The sequence below is a fragment of the Chiloscyllium punctatum genome, chromosome 4 (genome assembly GCF_047496795.1).
Source record: "Chiloscyllium punctatum isolate Juve2018m chromosome 4, sChiPun1.3, whole genome shotgun sequence".
In the NCBI taxonomy this organism is placed as follows: domain Eukaryota; kingdom Metazoa; phylum Chordata; class Chondrichthyes; order Orectolobiformes; family Hemiscylliidae; genus Chiloscyllium; species Chiloscyllium punctatum.
In genome coordinates this window covers 69328029-69351360 of record NC_092742.1, presented here as the reverse complement: position 1 = coordinate 69351360, position 23332 = coordinate 69328029, and the positions used below count along the sequence as shown (strand labels likewise).

Here is a 23332-nt window from a genome sequence, read left to right as displayed (position 1 = left end):
GGAAGGTGACGATGAGGAAATAAATTGCGAAAGAGATGCAAGGAGGCTGAATGGTGAGATGTTGTGGAACTCTGAGATGGCTGATCTTCTGCCTCCTGCTCTCTCTCAATGCTGCTTAACATCTTCAGTCTCCCAAAATCTATCTACATCATTTGTAAATATATTAGGTGTCTTGGCTTCTATCCATACTTGGTGAACACCCAACAGAAAAATATGTCAGTCCATCATTCCATTGGTCCCAGCTGAACTTGACCCCAAAATAGTTTTTTTCTATTATCCTGATTGGCAGTGGTTGCATTCTCTATAAAGTAACATGTCTTTAGAATCTGACATTTTTAAAAAATGCAAATCTGAATTCACTGTGGATTTTTAAACTGCAGCATTTGGTGTTCACAGTAACAATAATTGTTAATTAGAGGAAATGGCTCTCCCAAGAAGGATATTACCTCGAATACAACTGGAAAACTGTGACAAAGCATTTTGATTAATTCCAAGTGGAATTGAAAACACAATAGATCCACATGGAAGTGTAACAGAAATCTCTATTTGCTTTGAATAGAGATCTATGTAGTCTGAGTGGTCAAGTACACAAAGATCGAATTTTGGAGAAATTATTATTATCATGATTAAAAGTGTACTTTTCACCACTGATTAACAGTTCATTAGCATATGCCTATTTCTAGTGTCAAATCATGCATAGAAACTGCCAACTGTGCTTCAAACAATTTTTTTTTGCTTGAAATACATTTTTTAATATTTCTGTCCAATCAATTCTTTCTTTTGATAGGTTCTCGGTATTGTACAAAACATGAGTGTCTTCCAGTGTCCCAAGTGCAAATATGAGAGTCATATCTTTGGAGCTGATGGAGCAAGGGCGTTGGCAGCAAAACTTGCATTAGATGTCCTAGGTAGAAATCAAAATTGAACAGAAATTGACAGTGTAAATGTAGTGTTCATATTTTTTTTGTTGCATCGATGCAATGTAACTGTTATGTCTGCAGGTTCATTTTTGTAGGCAAGCCACAAAAACAAGAAAAACTGCTCTGATTTCTGTCTTATAGGTGATATTCCATTACACTTAAAGATAAGGGAAACATCTGATAAAGGCCAACCAATTGTTATATCTCATCCAGACAGTTCAGAGGTACATTATATTTTGATTTTGTTTTTTAACTAATGGCAGAATAGTTACTTTTCATTTATACTTCTTGATCAAAGAGATGCCCACAAATAATTTGATGTTTTGTTGACTGCATTGTGCTTTAACATATTCTTACACATTACTTGTCTAAATTTCCGAGAGAACATGATAATTATTTCATGCACTTCAATGTATCTTAAACTGAAAGCTAATTCAATAAATGTGGAAAATTATAAGAAAATACAGGAACAGCTTTGATCTTTTTAAGCTTCCCACTGGCTTGCAATGATACTGAGCTACACAAACCAGGAAGGCTCCAGGTGGAATTGTTGTGCTAAATTAATTCATACCAGTCAGGTCAGCATTTGGATCACTTCAGATGGCCTGTGTTTCTGAACTTCATGAGTTAAAGCACCTAAGATTGCTTGTCAATTGCTTGGATTAGACTTGATTTGAATTTTCCTTATTGATGAACTGTATACACTTATAATTTTCCAAATTTATTGGATTAATTTTCAGCTTTCAAGATATGTTGAAGTGCTTTAAATAATTTACATTTGTTCCCATTTAATGACCAAATCAAAATAGGTTCAGAAAATGTTTTTACATCTGGTAGGGACAGGATTCTAAGACGAGGTATGGTTAAATATTCTTTTGCCACTGAATGGCCAAGTCTTTTCGTGAATCAATAAGCTCCAAAAGCAAATATTATCTGAAACATTATTTCATTATGTAATGAAACCTGGAATAAAGGAAAATAATGAAAATTTAGTTTTAAAAGTTGCTAAATATTCTAGAGCACTAACAAAGGAGAGGTAACATTAAATGTAGTATTCATCCAATGATCAAGTAGTCCAAATTAAGTGACTAACACTGATTTGAACAGAATCCTTATCCAACAGGTACTTGCAACTTTTTACTGTAACAATGATCTAATTAAGGAATCTTTTCCAGGCAATGTGAAAATGAAGAAAATTATTAAAAGTACTTAAAAGTTTTTATTGCAAAAGCATTTATGACCTTTTAAACATGCCAGAATTAGTCATGTTTTATCTTAAAAGTTATATTTCCGTGTGTTCTGGCGTAGTATGGTAATGCTGACAATAACTTAAAATGCAGCATTTTCACCCGAACAGAGATATGGATGAATGTAAGGCTATATTTAAATCAGCTATGTCTTGAGGATAAGATTGAATCATGTCCAGCTTTAAGGATAGTCAGACATGTGCAAAATTAGGACAGCATGAATGCTCCAAAGATTTTACAGAGGAGCAGTGATATACGGTAGAGTATCAGTTTATTCCTCTGTGCAAAAATGCCCGATACAGTATTATCACTTTCTCTGCAATTAACATAATTAATAAGAGTTTAATTTACTAAAACACCTGTTTTTGTAGAACATGTCTGTCTTTTTTTCTGTATTTCTGCAAAAAACTGATAACTAACAAATATTTTCAAAGAAATTTAGTTTTAGTAAGGCTACAAGGCAAAGACTATTATTGTATATGATGTAAAATCTGCACTTTATTTTTGCTGTTTGAACAAGGTATATGCATCTGTGCTTAAAAAAAACTTCTAACACGACCAATTAACTTACCATTGTGGGCTTTTCTGTTTGTATTCCAGGCCAAGGCCTACTTAAGACTTGCTGCGGAGGTGATAAAAAGACTGCCAACACCTCCTTGTGTGAGCAGTGGAAAAGTTTAGGTTTAGGAAAGGTTAAAAAAAACCTAAAGAAAACATAATGACATATGATTGTACACAAATCTAATTTTATATTTGGCATCAAGAAAACTAACTGCTCTTTGTCATGTGAAATGAGAGGTGTTTACTGACTGCAATCAACTTCTATGTATCAATACAACAGTATGCAAGACAACCAGATACTGAGAAGCACTGAGAATACTTTGGAACGGTGGAGGAATTTGTCCAAAATTAATAGGGCAATCAAACAGGGAAAAGCCACTCCATATGAGGTTGTATTTTGAAAGGCAGTGTTTGGGGGGGGGGAGAAGGAGGAGAAAGAGTTGGGCCTGAGTTCTGGGGTGGTGATTGTGGTGGTGGAAGAAGAAATGGGGGAAAATGACCTCAAATACTAGGGGAAAAAGTGAGGACTGCAGATGCTGGAGATCAGAGCTGAAAATGTGTTGCTGGAAAAGCGCAGCAGGTCAGGCAGCATCCAAGGAACAGGAGAATCGACGTTTTGGGCATCAGCCCTTCTTCAGGAATCGAAACGTCGATTCTCCTGTTCCCTGGATGCTGCCTGACCTGCTGCGCTTGTCCAGCAACACATTTTCAGCTGAAATACTAGGGAGGAAAGCAGGCCTGAATATCAACAATTGGGGCAAGACCTAACTGTGTGTTTGAGGGGTGAAGGGACTGCTTCTGAATTTTTTATCAAGAGCATCCATTGGAAAGTTTTCAAAAGTAGGAGATCTTCAACATACCATTGATATTCATCCAGCTATAAAGCACAAAATCTTGTGTATTTTTAAGAGTTTAAATTTACTTGTGGTCAAGTATCCAAATTTTCAACAGAAGTTCTTTATAAAATGCTCATAGTCATGTTTTAAAGTCATACGTATTGGTACGGCACAGGTAGTTGAAACTAAAAGCTCACCAAATGTCTCAAAGCCACTCATTATTGAACTATCAAGGGAACAAATCCTCAATAACATCAAGTAATTCAAGAAAAATATTACGACCAAACTGAGGGCGGTTCTGATTATCAATGTCATTTCACAAAACGTCATTTGACTGTCCTAGAATAAGGAGTGGATATTTGCATGATGTGGCAAGAGGGGTTGATCCCAATGTGTGTACAATCTGATTTTTAAAACAGTATGGAAGATATATTTATCATAATCAATAAATCACTTGTATATTTAAGTTTAAAAATTCAAAATTTATGTAAAACATCTTTTGGTACTCGTGTTTTCCTATATTTCCAAAGAAGGAAACCCTAAAACTATTCCAAACAAGTACAGACAGCAAAGTTTCGATGTAATTGCATCATTTCATTGAGAATGAGAAAGGAGCTGTTGAAATCAAAAAGTAGCCCTTGAGAATGTCTTACAGAGCCCTCGAGCATAAATATTTTGACGATGAATCTAAGTGCACAATGATTTATCTAATTTCTTTTTGATATATGGACGTGGGAGGTCCATTGTGCACACACGTCCATGATATCTGAAACCAGAAGTTAATTCATCAGTGTGCCAATCAGTGTGCACTGATGCTCTGAGCTACTCTGCTTGGAAGGAACATTGGTCATTAATGATCTGGTTCACACTGCTGTCCACCCAATTGGCCCCTTGAGGCAGAGTTGCTATGGCAACATGCTTTAATATGCATGTAGGTCTGAAGGTATGAAGCTTGATGGTGGAGATGAGCATTTTCTTTCCATCATATGTTTGAAAAATCAGTCCGACTCTTAGTGCCTGCCAGTGCCATATTTTGCAAGGGAGGTGATAGCCTAGTGTTATTATCACAAAGCTATTAATATAGTGTCTGCCATGTCATGGGGACCCTGGTTCACATGCTACTATGGCAGCTGGTGGAATTTGAATTCAATAAAAATCTGGATTTAAGAGTCTTGATGATGATGATTGTGAAACCATTGTTGATTGTCAGGAAAAACGCATCCAGTTCATGAATGTCCTTCTGGGGAGACTCCTGTCCTTACTTTGTGTAGCCGATATATGACTCCAGACTTGGAGCAATGTCACTGTCTCTTAACTGTCTTTTGGACAGTTGGGGATGGGGCAATAAATGCTAGCTAAGGCAATGACACCACATCCTGTAAATGAATGCAAAAAACATATAGAAGTTTACTCTCAACTTGTTTTGAATGCACCTTTGTTCGCTATAAAATCCAGGAGTGTGATTTGAACCTGGAGCTTCCCCCTCCGTCTGGAAAGTTACCTGTTGTATGTCAAGACTTTCTAAATGGTACTCTCTTGTATTCAAAATGTTACAGTAAAACATTTGTGCTGTTGAGTATTTGACTTACATTGTGAAGTTTTTATGATTTTTGTTTTCATTGATTGAAGTGTTTAAGTTTACTTATTAAACTTATTCCCTTTACAAACATTTTTGCATTCTTTTCCTCTCCCAACCCACCACCACCATCACTACCGCCGCCTGCCATTATATGGATATATAACTGTTTTTGACTCCTTGGTACTACTTGATTCTATCAGCACACAAAGCAACACCCTGCACCAACGAGATCTTTTTGATTTTAACATAGGCTGCATTTGTTTAGAATGTCACCACCAGGTGGAGCAACAAGTGTATGCGCACACAACGATATTGGTATTGCAGTGTGATGCCACTGTCCAGCTATGGAGAAGCAGCTGCCTGTCACAAAATGAGTGTTTCTGGAACAAAACTGTGCAAAGGACCAACTAGCACTTCTAACTTCACCCCTGCTACAAACAGTATTGGTGTAAGTAGCCAGGAGGGATACTAGACCAAGTGTCTAAAACATATTCAGTAAGAGTGGAAAATCTGTGCATGCACCGTGGTCACTGTGCACAGAGAAAGATGAGATCAGTGCATGCATGTGCAGACGCATGTCTTAACTCTGTCACAGCCAGCTAACGTCACCAGCTCTATCTGGATGAATCTGTGGCCATTTTTTCTATTTGAAGTACAAATTCATAAAACAAAAAAATGAAAGTTTCAATCCTGAACTTGTGCTAGGAGTCTGTCATGTCTACTGTCCTAAATTTCAAATCAAAATGTGATTTCAGTATGTGGATATTGGAAGAAATGACCTGTGCTAAATTTGTACAAATTCTCAGAAACGAGTGGGTGGTTTTTATTATTACATGGTGTCAGTAATTCTGTGTTGAACATGTATTCAGTGGAACTGAAATTTAATAACTTGTCAATATTTGTGTGAATTTTGTTGCACAGAATTTTTTTTAAAATCCTAATAAGATTATGCTAAGTTTATAACCTTTTGAGGGCGCTTTGCTTTGAAGGTGGAAAGGTCAAAGTGGTAGCAATGTCTCTGTTATTGCTAGATAATTCCCTGTTTTTTTCCCTTTTAAATAAACCCCCACACTAGTGCTTAACTGCAGTAGTGCTTATTTTTCCCCAGCACGATGGTGTGTGTGTGTGTGTGTGTGCGCGCAGGTGTAAGATACAGTGAGAGACAAGGTGCACAAATCTTTATTCAATTTCCACCACCAGGAAGATAGGAAAACACCGACTGGCCAGTGGCAAGCACTGCCGTTCACAAAAACAGGCAATGCTGTGTGATCAAAACAGTGAAGGGGAGGGTAGGGACCAAATCAAAATAGAGTTGGAGGGAGAAATGATGCACTCCACTCCCTGCGGCGCCCACCTCTCCCTGAACGACTCCAGGGTGTCGGTGGACACCGCGTGCTCCTTCTCCAAGGACACCCGGGCTCTCACGTAACCCCGGAAGAGGGGCAGGCAGTCGGCCCTAACGACCCCCTCCACGGCCCGCTGCCTGGACCTGTTGATGGCCAGCTTGGCCAGGCCCAGGAGCAGACCCACGAGGAGGTCCTCGGACCTGCCCTCCCTCCTCCGTACCGGGTGCCCGAAGATCAGGAGCGTGGGACTGAAGTGCAACCAAAAGCAGAGGAGAAGGTTTTTCAGAAAATCAAAAAGGGAGTGCAAACGCCCACACCCAATATATACATGGTCCACGGACTCCACAGCGCCACAGAACAAGCAGTTGGGCTGGGAGTCCGTGAACCACCGCAATCTGCGGTTGCAGGGGACTGCTGCGTGCAGCACCCTCCACCCCAGATCCCCGAGAGAAAGAGGGAGGACTCCCGCGTAGAGAGCCCTCCACTGGGGATCCCCACCGCCCGGTGGCAAATGGGCACGCCAAGGCGTGTCCGGACGGTGGATGAGGGAGAAGAGGTGGACGGTGTGCAGCAGCAGTCGATACAGGGCCTTCCTTTTTATATCCTTAAAAGAAACAAAATTAAAATTCCGGAGGCGGCTCAGGTTGTGGGGCACAGGCTCCCGCGGGAAGTACGGGACCCTGGGGCCAATGTGAAATTCCGTCCGGGCCGGGGTGAGCGCGGACGGGATCCCACCGCACACCTGAGCGTCCTCCAACTGGTGCACTACGTCAGGTCCGAGCACTGCCGTTTTAAGGCGTCGGATGGCGGTGGCCACGTACCGGACGTCTACCGCTGCCCTGCTCGCTATGACTCCGGTTTTTTTTCTTTTTTATTTTTTTATTTTTTTTTATTTTTTTCTTTTTTTCAAAATGATCCAGTCTCCAAAGGGAAGGAAACACTCAAGTGGCCAGTCACAACTCCAGGGTGTCGGTGGACACCCGCGTGCTCCTTCTCCAAGGACACCCGGGCCGCCACACTCATTCTTTTTTTCATTTTTTCTTTTTTTTTTCTTAGTGCTTATTTTTATCCCCTGCACCCATGGTGTGTGTGTGCAGGTGTGAGACACAGTGAAAAGACACAAAGTGCACGAATCTTTATTCAATTTCCACCACCAGGAAGATAGGAAAGACACCCGAGTGGCCAGTGACAAGCACTGCCCACAGGGCAATGCTGTGTGAGCAAAACAGTGAAGGGGAGGGTAGGGACTAAATCAAAATAGAGTTGGAGGGAGAAATGATGCACTCCACTCCCTGCGGCGCCCACCTCTCCCTGAACGACTCCAGGGTGTTGGTGGACACCGCGTGCTCCTTCTCCAAGGACACCCGGGCTCTAACGTAACCCCGGAAGAGGGGCAGGCAGTCGGCCCTAACGACCCCCTCCACGGCCCGCTGCCTGGACCTGTTGATGGCCAGTTTGGCCAGGCCCAGGAGCAGACCCACGAGGAGGTCCTCGGACCTGCCCTCCCTCCTCCGTACCAGGTGCCCGAAGACCAGGAGCGTGGGACTGAAGTGCAGCCAGAAACAGAGGAGAAGGTTCTTAAGAAAATCAAAAAGGGAGTGCAAACGCCCACACCCAATATATACATGGTCCACGGACTCCACGGCGCCACAGAACAAGCAGTTGGGCTGGGAGTCCGTGAACCACCGCAATCTGCGGTTGCAGGGGACTGCTGCGTGCAGCACCCTCCACCCCAGATCCCCGAGAGAAAGGGGGAGGACTCCCGCGTAGAGAGCCCTCCACTGGGGATCTCCACCGCCCGGTGGCAAATGGGCACGCCAAGGCGTGTCCGGACGGTGGATGAGGGAGAAGAGGTGGACGGTGTGCAGCAGCAGTCGATACAGGGCCCTCCTTTTTATATCTTTGAAAGGAACAAAACAAAAATTCCGGAGGCGGCTCAGGTTGTGGGTCACAGGCTCCCGCGGGAAGTACGGGACCCTGGGGCCAATGTGAAATTCCGTCCGGGCCGGGGTGAGCGCGGACGGGATCCCACCGCACACCTGAGCGTCCTCCAACTGGTGCACTACGTCGGGTCCGAGCACTGCCGTTTTAAGGCGTCGGATGGCGGTGGCCACGTACCGGACGTCTACCGCTGCCCTGCTCGCTATGACTCCGTTTTTTTTTTTTTGTTTTTTTATTTTTTTTTTTAACCCCCACACTACCGCCTAAGTGCGGTAGTGCTTATTTTTTCCCCAGCACCCATGGTGTACTCCTGTTTATATTTTTTTTTTCCCCAGCACCCATGGTGTGTGTGTGCAGGTGTGAGACACAGTGAAAGACACAAAGTGCACAAATCTTTATTCAATTTCCACCACCAGGAAGATATGAAAAACACCCGAGTGGCCAGTGACAAGCACTGCCCTTCAAACCACAGGGCAATGCTGTGTGATCAAAACAGTGAAGGGGAGGGTAGGGACTAAATCAAAATAGAGTTGGAGGGAGAAATGATGCACTCCACTCCCTGCGGCGCCCACCTCTCCCTGAACGACTCCAGGGTGTCGGTGGACACCGCGTGCTCCTTCTCCAAGGACACCCGGGCTCTAATGTAACCCCGGAAGAGGGGCAGGCAGTCGGCCCTAACGACCCCCTCCACGGCCCGCTGCCTGGACCTGTTGATGGCCAGTTTGGCCAGGCCCAGGAGCAGACCCACGAGGAGGTCCTCGGACCTGCCCTCCCTCCTCCGTACCGGGTGCCCGAAGATCAGGAGCGTGGGACTGAAGTGCAGCCAGAAACAGAGGAGAAGGTTTTTGAGGAAATCAAAAAGGGAGTGCAAACGCCCACACCCAATGTATACATGGTCCACGGACTCCACAGCGCCACAGAACAAGCAGTTGGGCTGGGAGTCCGTGAACCACCGCAATCTGCGGTTGCAGGGGACTGCTGCGTGCAGCACCCTCCACCCCAGATCCCCGAGAGAAAGGGGGAGGACTCCCGCGTAGAGAGCCCTCCACTGGGGATCTCCACCGCCCGGTGGCAAATGGGCACGCCAAGGCGTGTCCGGACGGTGGATGAGGGAGAAGAGGTGGACGGTGTGCAGCAGCAGTCGATACAGGGCCCTCCTTTTTATGTCCCTAAAAGCAACAAAATGAAAATTCCGGAGGCGGCTCAGGTTGTGGGGCACAGGCTCCCGCGGGAAGTACGGGACCTTGGGGCCAATGTGAAATTCCGTCCGGGCCGGGGTGAGCGCGGACGGGATCCCACCGCACACCTGAGCGTCCTCCAACCGGTGCACTACGTCGGGTCCGAGCACCGCCGTTTTAAGGCGTCGGATGGCGGTGGCCACGTACCGGACGTCTACCGCTGCCCTGCTCGCTATGACTCCGGTTTTTTTTTTTTTTTTTTTTTTTTTTTTTTTTTTATTTTTTTTTTTTTTTAAATTAACCCCCACACTACCGCCTAAGTGCGGTAGTGCTTATTTTTTCCCCAGCACCCATGGTGTGTGTGTGCAGGTGTGAGACACAGTGAAAGACACAAAGTGTACGAATCTTTATTCAATTTCCACCACCAGGAAGATAGGAAAAACACCCGCGTGGCCAGTGACAAGCACTGCCCTTCAAACCACAGGGCAATGCTGTGTGATCAAAACAGTGAAGGGGAGGGTAGGGACTAAATCAAAATAGAGTTGGAGGGGGAAATGATGCACTCCACTCCCTGCGGCGCCCACCTCTCCCTGAACGACTCCAGGGTGTCGGTGGACACCGCGTGCTCCTTCTCCAAGGACACCCGGGCTCTAACGTAACCCCGGAAGAGGGGCAGGCAGTCGGCCCTAACGACCCCCTCCACGGCCCGCTGCCTGGACCTGTTGATGGCCAGTTTGGCCAGGCCCAGGAGCAGACCCACGAGGAGGTCCTCGGACCTGCCCTCCCTCCTCCGTACCGGGTGCCCGAAGATCAGGAGCGTGGGACTGAAGTGCAGCCAGAAACAGAGGAGAAGGTTCTTAAGAAAATCAAAAAGGGAGTGCAAACGCCCACAACCAATATATACATGGTCCACGGACTCCACAGCGCCACAGAACAAGCAGTTGGGCTGGGAGTCCGTGAACCACCGCAACCTGCGGTTGCAGGGGACTGCTGCGTGCAGCACCCTCCACCCCAGATCCCCGAGAGAAAGGGGGAGGACTCCCGCGTAGAGAGCCCTCCACTGGGGATCCCCACCGCCCGGTGGCAAATGGGCACGCCAAGGCGTGTCCGGACGGTGGATGAGGGAGAAGAGGTGGACGGTGTGCAGCAGCAGTCTATACAGGGCCTTCCTTTTAATATCCTTAAAAGAAACAAAATTAAAATTCCGGAGGCGGCTCAGGTTGTGGGGCACAGGCTCCCGCGGGAAGTACGGGACCTTGGGGCCAATGTGAAATTCCGTCCGGGCCGGGGTGAGCGCGGACGGGATCCCACCGCACACCTGAGCGTCCTCCAACTGGTGCACTACGTCGGGTCCGAGCACCGCCGTTTTAAGGCGTCGGATGGCGGTGGCCACGTACCGGACGTCTACCGCTGCCCTGCTCGCTATGACTCCGGTTTTTTTTTTTTTTTTTTTTTTTTTTTTTTTTTTTTTTTTTTTTTTTTTTAAAATTAACCCCCACACTACCGCCTAAGTGCGGTAGTGCTTATTTTTTCCCCAGCACCCATGGTGTACTCCTGTTTATATTTTTTTTTTCCCCAGCACCCATGGTGTGTGTGTGCAGGTGTGAGACACAGTGAAAGACACAAAGTGCACAAATCTTTATTCAATTTCCACCACCAGGAAGATATGAAAAACACCCGAGTGGCCAGTGACAAGCACTGCCCTTCAAACCACAGGGCAATGCTGTGTGATCAAAACAGTGAAGGGGAGGGTAGGGACTAAATCAAAATAGAGTTGGAGGGAGAAATGATGCACTCCACTCCCTGCGGCGCCCACCTCTCCCTGAACGACTCCAGGGTGTCGGTGGACACCGCGTGCTCCTTCTCCAAGGACACCCGGGCTCTAATGTAACCCCGGAAGAGGGGCAGGCAGTCGGCCCTAACGACCCCCTCCACGGCCCGCTGCCTGGACCTGTTGATGGCCAGTTTGGCCAGGCCCAGGAGCAGACCCACGAGGAGGTCCTCGGACCTGCCCTCCCTCCTCCGTACCGGGTGCCCGAAGATCAGGAGCGTGGGACTGAAGTGCAGCCAGAAACAGAGGAGAAGGTTTTTGAGGAAATCAAAAAGGGAGTGCAAACGCCCACACCCAATGTATACATGGTCCACGGACTCCACAGCGCCACAGAACAAGCAGTTGGGCTGGGAGTCCGTGAACCACCGCAATCTGCGGTTGCAGGGGACTGCTGCGTGCAGCACCCTCCACCCCAGATCCCCGAGAGAAAGGGGGAGGACTCCCGCGTAGAGAGCCCTCCACTGGGGATCTCCACCGCCCGGTGGCAAATGGGCACGCCAAGGCGTGTCCGGACGGTGGATGAGGGAGAAGAGGTGGACGGTGTGCAGCAGCAGTCGATACAGGGCCCTCCTTTTTATGTCCCTAAAAGCAACAAAATGAAAATTCCGGAGGCGGCTCAGGTTGTGGGGCACAGGCTCCCGCGGGAAGTACGGGACCTTGGGGCCAATGTGAAATTCCGTCCGGGCCGGGGTGAGCGCGGACGGGATCCCACCGCACACCTGAGCGTCCTCCAACCGGTGCACTACGTCGGGTCCGAGCACCGCCGTTTTAAGGCGTCGGATGGCGGTGGCCACGTACCGGACGTCTACCGCTGCCCTGCTCGCTATGACTCCGGTTTTTTTTTCTGTAAGCCAGGGGTCCCTGATTGGACCATATTAACAGCCCCAATCAGGTAATGCATATTCTATGAGGTACCCTTGCTGACCTTGATACAATTACTATATCCCTCCCCCTCTGAATCCGAGGACATAGGCCAATTATTTTCTTGTAGTGCCTCCTGTGTGGTTTTAGCACCAGGTCAGGTTCCTCCAACCTTGCATCAGATATGGGAAGCATGTAGCGCACAAGGGCTCACTCTTATGCCTGGAGCATCTCAGGAGAAATCTATTTCCACTGGCAGTTGCAGTGCGATCTGTTATGTCCATCTCAGATTGAGGTCTCTTCAACACTTGATGGAGTGGGAGAACCCATAGTTTCCAGCATCCTTTCCAACTGTTCTGAGGAACAAGGCACATTTTGCATCTGCACCACTTGTAAGTTCACAGCTTTCACATGGTCCACCTGTTTGTTCAGGACTGTCACTCCTACCTGAACTTTATACGATTCTGGTCCTGACCTTGCATTGACAAAAGCCTCTTATCCATGTAGTCATTTCCACAGTTCCTACACCAAATGTCATCCCCTGTAGTGAACTGTATCTCTGGTTTGGCCAATTCTGGTGTCCAACATTGGCATCCCTGATGCTATTTTACCCTTACTCCACTCCCCATGGTCTGGGTAGATAAGATTTAACTTGGTGGAGATTCTTCTCCCAATTAGCAACGCTGCTGGAGTTATCCCTGTAGTGGCATAAGGGGTGGTTCTATAATTAAACAGGAAATGGAACAGGGTGATATGTAACTAAGAATTCCAATGTGGAACTAGAAACTTTGAGATGGTTGTTAGCTCTTCAATATTTTGAAGTGTATATCCAACAGGAAATAAAGGAAATACTAATTTACACTGATCATTGCTCACTCTCTCAGCAGAGTAGGTAACGGCTGTCTGGGTGGTGTTTTTGTAAGTCACGGTATAGTCCAGTTATTGTTTTTCTAACGGCTAAAATTTAAAGTTTTTTTAAGCGCTTAGCGGACCCGGAAGCTGGTGTCGCGCAACCTTACCTGGGAAGGTTTTTTTTTCTTATAAAAGCGTGCAAAAAGGAGGAACATGGCATCAATATCGAAGGAGGGTGCCTGTAAACAGGAAGGTGGCTTGAAGTGTGTATACTTCAATGCCAGAAGTATAAGAAATAAGGTAGGTGAGCTTGCAGCATGGGTTGGTACCTGGGACTTCGATGTTGTGGCCATTACAGAGTCGTGGATAGAACAGGGACAGGAATGGCTGTTGCAGGTTCCAGGGTTTAAATGTTTTAGTAGGGTCAGAGGTGGGGGTAAAAGAGGGGGAGGTGTGGCATTGCTTGTCAAGGATAGTATTGCAGCAGTAAAAAGGGTAATGGAGGAAGACTTGCCATCTGAGGTAGTGTGGGCAGAGGTTAGAAATAGGAAAGGTGAGGTCACCCTGTTAGGAGTTTTCTACAGGCCTCCTAATAGTCCGAGAGAAGTAGGGGAAAGTATTGCGAGGATGATTCAGGAGAAGAGTGAAAGTTGCAGGGTGGTTGTTATGGGGGACTTTAACTTCCCAGATATTGACTGGGAAAGCTATAGCTCGAGTTCGTTAGATGGGTCGGTGTTTGTCCAATGTGTGCAGGAGGGTTTCCTGACACAATATGTAGACAGGCCAACAAGAGGTGAGGCTATACTGGATTTTGTTCTAGGTAATGAACCAGGCCAGGTGTTAGACTTGGAGGTAGGTGAGCACTTCGGGGACAGTGACCACAACTCGGTGACTTTTACTCTAGTGATGGAGAGGGATAAGTGTGCACTGCAGGGCAACAGTTATAGCTGGGGGCAGGGAAATTATGATGCGGTGAGGCATGACTTAGGATGCGTGGATTGGAAAAATAGGCTTCAAGGGAAGAACACAAATGATATGTGGAGATTGTTCAAGGAACAGCTAATGGGTGTCCTTGATAGGTATGTACCAGTCAGGCAGGGAGTAAAGGGTCTTGTGAGGGAGCCGTGGTTTAATAAGGAATTGGAATCCCTTGTTAAAGGGAAGAGGGCGGCCTATGTAAAGATGAGGCGTGAAGGTTCAGTTGGGGCGATTGAGAGTTATAAGGTAGCCAGGAAGGATCTAAAGAGAGAGCTGAGAGCAGCGAGAAGGGGACATGAAAAGTCCTTAGTTGGTAGGATTAGGGAAAACCCAAAGGCCTTCTATAGGTATGTCAGGAATAAAAGGATGACTAGGGTAGGTATCGGTCCAGTCAAGGATAGTAGCGGGAAGTTGTGTGTGGAGGCGGAGGAGATTGGTGAGACACTAAATCAATACTTTTCGTCAGTATTCACTCAGGAACAGGACACTGTTGCTGATGTGAATATTGAGTCACAAGTGATTAGAATGAATGGCCTTGAGGTACGTAGGGAAGAGGTCTGGGGAATACTGGAGAGGATGAAAATAGATAAGTCCCCTGGGCCTGATGGCATTTATCCTAGGATCCACTGGGAAGCTAGGGAGGAGATAGTGGAGCCATTGGCCTTGATTTTTAGATCGTCTTTGTCTTCAGGGACAGTGCCAGAAGACTGGAGGATAGCGAATGTGGTCCCCTTGTTCAAGAAGGGGAGCAGGGATAGCCCGAGTAACTATAGGCCAGTGAGTCTCACTTCTGTTGTGGGCAAAGTCTTAGAGAGAATTGTAAGGGATAGGAGTTATGAACATCTGGATAGGAATAATGTGATCAAGGATAGTCAGCATGGTTTTGTGAAGGGCAGGTCGTGCCTCACAAACCTTATTGAATTCTTTGAGAAGGTGACTAAGGAAGTGGACGAGGGTAAAGCAGTAGATGTGGTGTATATGGATTTTAGCAAGGCGTTCGATAAGGTACCCCATGTTAGGCTCCTGCGAAAACTACGGAGGTATGGCATTGAGGGTGCATTAGAGGTTTGGATTCGGAATTGGCTGGCTGGAAGGAGACAGAGGGTAGTAGTTGATGGTATAGGTTCATCTTGGAGCGCAGTTACTCGCGGTGTTCCACAAGGATCTGTTTTGGGACCATTGCTGTTTGTCATTTTTATAAATGACCTGGAGGAGGGGCTTGAAGGCTGGGTGAGCAAGTTTACGGATGACACGAAAGTCAGTGGAGTTGTGGACAGCGAAGAAGGATGTGGCAGGTCACAGCGCGATATAGATAAGTTGCAGAGCTGGGCAGTAAGGTGGCAAATGGAATTCAATGTAGCTAAGTGTGAAGTCATTCACTTTGGTAGGAGTAACAAGAAGATGGATTACTGGGCTAATGGTAGGCTACTTGGTAGTGTGAATGAGCAGAGGGATCTTGGTGTCCATGTACACAGATCTTTTAAAGTTGCTACCCAGGTAAATAGTGCTGTGAAGAAGGCATATGGTGTACTGGGCTTTATTAGTAGAGGAATTGAGTTCCGGAGTCCTGAGGTCATGTTGCAGTTGTATAAGACTCTGGCGCGGCCTCATCTGGAGTATTGTGTACAGTTTTGGTCACCATACTACAGGAAGGATGTGGAGGCATTGGAACGGGTGCAGAAGAGGTTTACCAGGATGTTGCCTGGCATGGTAGGAAGATCGTATGAGGAAAGGCTGAGGCACTTGGGACTTTTCTCATTGGAGAAAAGAAGGTTTAGGGGAGATTTGATAGAGGTGTACAAGACGATTAGGGGTTTAGATAGAGTTGACAGTGAGAACCTTTTTCCGCTAATGAAGTCAGCTGTTACTAGGGGACACAGCTTTAAATTAAGGGGTGATAGGTATAGGACAGATGTTAGGGGTAGATTTTTTACTCAGCGCGTTGTGAGTTCATGGAATGCCCTGCCAGTAGCAGTGGTGGACTCTCGCTCTTTATGGTCATTTAAGCGGGCATTGGATAAGCATATGGAGGTTATTTGGCTAGTGTAGGTTAGGTAGGCTTCGGTCGGCGCAACATCGAGGGCCGAAGGGCCTGTACTGCGCTGTATTTTTCTATGTTCTATGTTCGTAATCCACTTGGCTTCATTGAAGAATGTTTTAAAAAATGGGAGTGTGAGACTACTTAGATGGAATTTGTTTTGATTGATGTAAGAAATATTAATATTCCTGAAAAGGATAATTGGTGTATTGTCTGAAATGTAAATTGTTGCAATAAGTGAAATGTTTAGTGCTAAGATTGTATGATGTTGCCTATAGAGAAGGAAGAATGAATAGATAAATCTTTAGTTTTATTGTTTGTATATCCTGTGTTTTGCAAACAAAATGCATTTTTGAAAGGGCTTTTCATATTCTTAAGGTGGAGGCATCTAAGGATCATATCTTTTTATTTTCGTGCTTTTCAAAACTATGGACTGAAATGTAAAAACACTGAAACCCAGGAGTTTACAAGGATTAACTGCATGTTTTGGAAATAAGGAATTAGATACCAATTGTAAACCTTGTCTGTGGGTTGCAACAAATTGCAGATGAACTGGACCCTAACGATTATATACAAGTGAAGTTGATTGGTTTGAGGACCAAGAAGCAATGATCGATGACAAAGTTCCCCTAAAGAGAATTCTGCAGGTTGACTTTGAATTCAGTATGTCAGGGGACCTTTCATAAGTGAAACAACCATTCTGTTCCTCCAGCAAACCAATTTAAACATTGAGAAGAATGAAGATTGAGAAGAAACCTTCAAATCAGCAAGAATCAACACAACAGATTTTGTGAACAAAGACCATGGAATTGCTTTCCCACTTTTCCTTCCATCCATGTGTTTTTTTCCGTGTTTGAATGTGTGCACTTGTAACGGATTTAGAGTTTCAATTTGTTCAGTTTCCTTAATTTAGTTTATTAAATTCTAGCTACAAGTAAACAAATAATCTGTAATAAATAGATTTACTCTTAAGTACATAAACCTGGTCTGTGCTTTCTATCAACATTGGTCTGAAAATTATGTTTTTTAGAGATTTTGTGTACTTGTTTTCAAATTTAATTTTTTTGATGATTCTGTGAATAGCAGGGCTGGATTTCCATCCAAGTACCAAAGTGAGTCATGACAATGCTTGTTGTCATATAAGCTCAGCTAGGTGCTTTCCCCATACTATCTATAGATCATGTCTCCAGATACAAATGTGTTTGTAGGATCTCACAGCAGTATAGTAGTCTGCGCTGAGGTTGGACACTAAGATTGCAAAAGCATCAAGGACATTGAAAACGGCTTACGATGACAGTATTCCTGCTGACATGCTGCCTGCATTCTTGCTCATGCCTGTCAGCCAGTCTCCTGCCACTGTGACACAATCAAACATCAGGGATCCATTTACGATAAATTCTGTGTCCTAAGATCTTGCATCAGTGACTACCTGATGAAGGAACAGCACTCTGAAAGGTTGTATTTCCAAATAAACCTGTTGGACTCTAACCTGGTGTTGTATGATTTTTAACATAATTGAATAAACATTGTTACTGTCCATTAACATTCAACAAAATAGGCTCCCAAGTGCAAATTTTCACAGTCAGTTGGGGGGAGGACTGGATTGACCTTCTCATGCCTTCTACAAGATAGGTGATCTCTCACGCCTGAACAAGAAGGATGGTATAGATGTGGTAGGCTAATCTGGCAAGAAAAGGTGTAAAAAGTTGCATATTGTCAAAGTATCAAAGGACAATTACTTTATAAAGAACCAAACATTTAAAAGCTCTTGAATTTTGATATGTTTAAAAGAGACTGATTCTTTCACTTATTCAATATTCATAAAGATAAAGCTGAGTTATTCAACTGCAGATTAATTTTATTGATAATGCTGTGTAAAAGTTAGATAAATCCGTTCTTGATTCATCATTGCTGATTATCCATTAAAGGAATGAATGCTAAATGATTAGCTAAGAATTTTAGCCCAATTACTTGTTCAGTAAGAGTGGATTAATGTTATGGATTGACTAAAACATTATTATTGTAACTCAGTCGATTACTTTTTTTTATGTAGGTCTACTAATGCCTCTCTAGTAGGTAAAAAATTCTGTTCCAGAAGATGTGAAGTATTTTATAAAACCCCATTAATCTTTCTGGGGCTGTAAATGTGTCTGTCTAAGTCTCACAATACTGTCTAATAATGAAATGAACAATGAATCTCTATCATTTTATTATTTATATTCAGACAATATTTCATGACATTGGAAATGATATAAATGAAAATGGTTTCAACCAGTGAGTCCAATGCTAATTGTTGGTTTCATGTATATATTTTAACAGTATATTATATTAATTTTAAAAAACACAATGATCACTGTGCAACTACTCCTATGAGAAGAGTTGGTTATATTGCTGGAGTTTAATATCACAATGATTTTAGGGGCAAGTATGGACTATAATCTGCATGATAAATTTAAGCTAAGGATCAAGTCCACTGTTCAGGATACAATCAAAGTGAAAAGGAAAAGAAGGTGAAGTTAAACAGTAAATTGATAATATACTCTATGACGGTTATGACTTCGTTTAATTTGTTTGTTACTCCAACCTGTTCAGTGAATTTTTGAAGCAAGCTCAAATATGAACAAACCCTTGGATGCTGCCTGAACTGCCGTGCTCTTCCAGCACCACTAATCCAGAATCTGGTTTCCAGCATCTGCAGTCATTGTTTTTACCTCTATGAACAAACCCTGCAGATACAATCATTTCCTGTTAAATGACTAATCTATTTACCAAATGCAAATTCATGCACTAATGTATCTGAAATTGTAACTACCACTCAGTATTATACATCAGGTGCAATGGTAAAATAAAGTAATTTGTGAATTACTATTGTTGGATTTAGATGGTATACAGTGTTAAAACAATTAGAGTATATTTTCACTGCATTGTTTTCAGTGGAAAGAATCAGGCAAGGACAACAATAGACAAGTAATTCTTCCTTGTTAGATTAATACCAATGTGGTGAACATTGAGATCTACTTTGTTATGTCTTAGAACATTGTTCAGACTTATGGATAATTCTTTTATATTCTCATAATTTTTCTCACCATAATTTTATGACTTTAAAGGGCTGAACTTTTGTTGAGTCAGGAAGAATCCATGGAGGTTATAAATAAATTAACAAATGCAAAAAAAAAATCAGTCATCCTGTAGCCATTTCTGGCATACACCATTTTCATGGTTAGCGCACATTTGTGAATTGGCTGTGTGAGTTAAACACAGTGCTGGGAAGAAACAATTTTCTCTCTAAGACGTCTTCAACTAAATGTTTTGTTGTATGTGTAACTAAACTTTAAGAAATTTCATCTTTCAGGACTCTATCTGTGTTGTTTTTATGGACCAGACCAAACCCCCTCAACATATATTTTGAAGGTAGTCAAGGCCCTGTCTTTTTCTTATTTTAAAAGGTAAGTGTAAGGTCTTCTGTTCCAGACACAATTTGATTCGGCAAACTATCGACTTTAAGCATAATGCATTTTAATTTTCCACTACAGTTAAAATACAGAAGAAATAAAAACAAAATAAAAGAATTGGCTTAACTGTAATTGTATCGAAATGCTTAAAAAAAGTACTTATTAATTATTCCAATGTAGTAGCATCCATAAGCACACCCTTGGCAAAGCAAAGTCAGTAAAATAGATTGACTTATTTGCAATTCTAGCAGCATGAAGAGAACCCAACTTTTAGCTGTAACTTAGAGAGGAATAAAAGCTTCCAAATTCAGCTTTAAGACCTCCGCAATTGCCACTGAAGGCTAAAACCAAAAAAAATCCTGGTTCCGTGGGTGCTTGACCCCACCCATTCAGACTGCTTCTATTGTTCCAAATTTTAAACAAAAAGGCCTCACAAACTGTTTATTTTATAGGCTTTGGAGCATACTGCTTGGCACATTTTTCTTTATTAAAAAACCAAAATAAAATAACCTCTTAAAGCTGTCACACTATGTATGTACAATGTTGCAACCTTGGCCAACAGTTCGTCTGCTTGGTGTCAGTAAGCCACTCACATACACAAATCAGCTGGTTTGCTGTAACAAAAACAGACATGGTTGGAAAAATTCAGCAAGTCTGGCAACATCTCTGGAGAGAAGGCAAAGTTAATATTTTGTGTCTGCTGACTCTTCTTCAGAACTCATTTTCAGTCAGATACTGCCAGACCCCTGCTGAGTTTTTCCAGCAATTACTGTTTTTGTTTCTGATTTCCATCATCCGTCGTTCTTTGGGATTTTTTTGTTTAGTGGTTTGCTATAATGTCTGTTTCCTAACTTGTAATTGTTTAAAAATTCTTTCATGGGATATAGGCATCATGAGCTAGGCCAACATTTATGGCCCGTTCCTAATTTCTCAGATAGCAGTTAAGAGTCAACCACTTTGCTGTGGGTCTAGAGTCACATGTAGGCTAGACTAAGTAAGGACCGCAGTTTCCTTCTCTAAAGGACATTAGTGAACCAGTTAGGTGTTTCTGACAATTGGCAATTGTTTCATAGTCGTCATTTGACTCTTAATTCCAGATCATTTTTACTGAATTCAAATTCCACTATTTGCCATAGTGTGATTGGAACCTATGTTCCCAGGACATTACCTGGATCTCTGGATTAATAGTTTAGCGACAATACCGCAAAGTGCCATCATGTCCCCATGCATTTTATTGTTTTAAATAAACTAATTCTTATAATGGATTGTTTTTAATGGTTTAATAATCATTGTGTTGAAGAGGCTTGTCTTGCATGATCAGTCAGCAAGCAAGCTAATTTGTAAGTAGAACATATGGTTAACAGTAGTAAATCATACTGAACTGCATGAGACAACCCTCGATTCTGTTCTTTACAGCTTCACAGAGTATTGAAAACAGCTTGTTTGTGTGGCCAGTTTAATTCATTTGACAAAGGCAAATGGTCATGGTGAGTGCCAGATTGATAGCAAGCAACAAAGGTTGAACAATTATTGCCAGAATGTTGACATAATTCTCTAGTTAAAATTGGGATACACACACCTCCAGGGCTTGAGAAGGCAGAGCCCCCAGAGAGAGTATCAAAGAGGAAGAAGGTGAGATATTACCCTGTGCAAAAGGTCTAGGCTTCCTTGACATGACTCTCAAACCAACTGCTTTGTGTGTGTGCAGCTTATAAACATGAAGACTTCAGACATCTAGAAACATGGTTTAAGTTTTCTGCACCATTTTGGAGGCAAATCTCGTGGCTCGAACATTTAGTGTTCATGCTTTGCCATCCACAAACGAATGGTCCCTCCACCACGAATGGTCAGTATCAGCAGTTAGTACCATCTACACAATGCACTGCATAATTTTGTCAAGGTTCCTTAGAAAGCACCTTCTAAACCCATGACCACTACCATAGAAGAACAAGGGAAACAGATACATGAGAACACTGCCACCTGCAAGTTCCCCTCAAACCACTCACCAACCTGACTTAGAAATATATTGCTGTTCCTTCAATATTGCTGAATCAAAATTCTGGAATTCCTTTCCTAACAGCATTTTGGGTCGACCTATACCAAATGGATTACAATGGTTTGAAAACCACCACCTCAGGGACAGGCAATAACTGCTCACAGTAGCAATGGCAATATCCCATGAATGAATAAAAATTTGCAGTCAAAATTATAATGGCCCTCAATTTTATGAGGTTGGCTGCTTCCAAGGATCAGCACCAGAGTTCCGCAGCATTACTCAAGCAGCTGCCCAATGATGCATAAGCACATTCACTGATGCATTTTTTGCTAGGGGTGTGGAATAAATTACTTTCCTCACAGATGTGGAGTCCACGACTCATGGAGTAAAGATTCATCTCCATAGCTGCTTTCCATAATTTCAAGATGTTATGGTTTGCACCCGTGATGCCATCACAATATCATCACATAAACCACACTGTTACATGAAAAGAACATTATTCTATGCAGGCTGTGTGCAACCATACTAAGGTATTCCTACATGTGCTTGCACGATTTCCTCTGAAGCTGCCATAGCACTTGCACTTCCATGGAATTACACCAGCTGTAAATTTTCAAGCTTACAACCCAAATCCCTGAGGGAACAAAGGATACTCATTAAAGGGGTGGAAGTTTTTCCCTTGTGTCAACTATGAACAGCAATGTAATACCAGTCACTTTCAGACAAGAGCAGTCATCAAATAGAGTACTGGATCTTAATTTTCAATGCTTTGATTGCTCTGGAGGAACACTCCAGAACTCAGCAGCAAAGCTGTCAGAGATTGTGTAGCCAGCTGTATGCTACATTTTGTGGTGGAGGAAAGTGGCTTCCCATCCAGAACCAGAGGTCAACGATGGAAATCATTCATCAGAGGAAGTGCTAGAGGCTGAGAAATGTGAGGAGGACCCTTCAGTCAGAGAAAGACGCCAACAAAGAGGAAGGTGACAACAGGTGAAATTAGTGAGGCGATTGCCCAGATAATCATGGCCTGTTCAGTACACAGCATATATTTGCCAGGTAACACATGATACAGATGGAGCTCTATTAGGCTGTCTTGAAAATCTTTCAGCATCAGTGTAGTCTGTTGCCATAGAAGGCTACATTGGTACCTCATATCTTACGAGCAAGGTCCATTTCCCATCAAGAGAGAAAATCAGCAAGTCCCCCTGACACTGTCTGGCATCACCATGGCTGAATTCCACAGTTTCAGAACCTTAAATTTACCTCTGTTGAGGGATTGGAATTGTGATGCCCTATGTCAGAGAGGTCTCCAAATGTATATTTGAGATGATCAAATAACTAAGGGCTGAATCCTACCCTTTTTTGGACCAAGTCTAACTTGCATCAAGTTTTTCAGAGGGATTTCTGTCTTAAGACCGAGAGTGTTTATTTACAAGCTCATCACATTACAGCCTATCCTGCCCCTATGGTTTCTCATCATCCAATTCTCACCCCATCTTACTGCACACCATCCCCAGAACAACTTATCACTCAGTGGATATCTATGAAAAGACTGTCACCCTTCCTGCCAGGCCAGCTTTAAAGATCTGCCATGCACCTAGACAAGCACTGGCATTCCAAGGCTACCCTGCTTACTTGAGGTTGAGGTTGTTAACATACTGGAAAAAGGGAAGGTGGCAGCATAATTCTCCAAACAGGGATCTGGAGGTCCTGGTT

At 43.7% G+C, this 23332-nt stretch overlaps 1 protein-coding gene across 3 annotated transcripts in view; it reads left to right on the top strand.

The window, feature by feature from the left end:
• nubpl (nucleotide binding protein-like) overlaps window positions 1-3296 on the top strand; it is a 29505-nt gene extending 26209 nt beyond the window's left edge. For all 3 annotated transcript variants that reach the window (XM_072568973.1, XM_072568971.1, XM_072568972.1), the window contains 3 exons: window positions 788-908; window positions 1062-1144; window positions 2768-3296. In XM_072568973.1, the coding sequence (XP_072425074.1) occupies window positions 788-908; window positions 1062-1144; window positions 2768-2848 (285 nt within the window). In that variant the 3' untranslated portion in view covers window positions 2849-3296. The remainder of the gene's footprint in view (window positions 1-787; window positions 909-1061; window positions 1145-2767) is intronic.
• Window positions 3297-23332: the final 20036 nt, after the last annotated feature.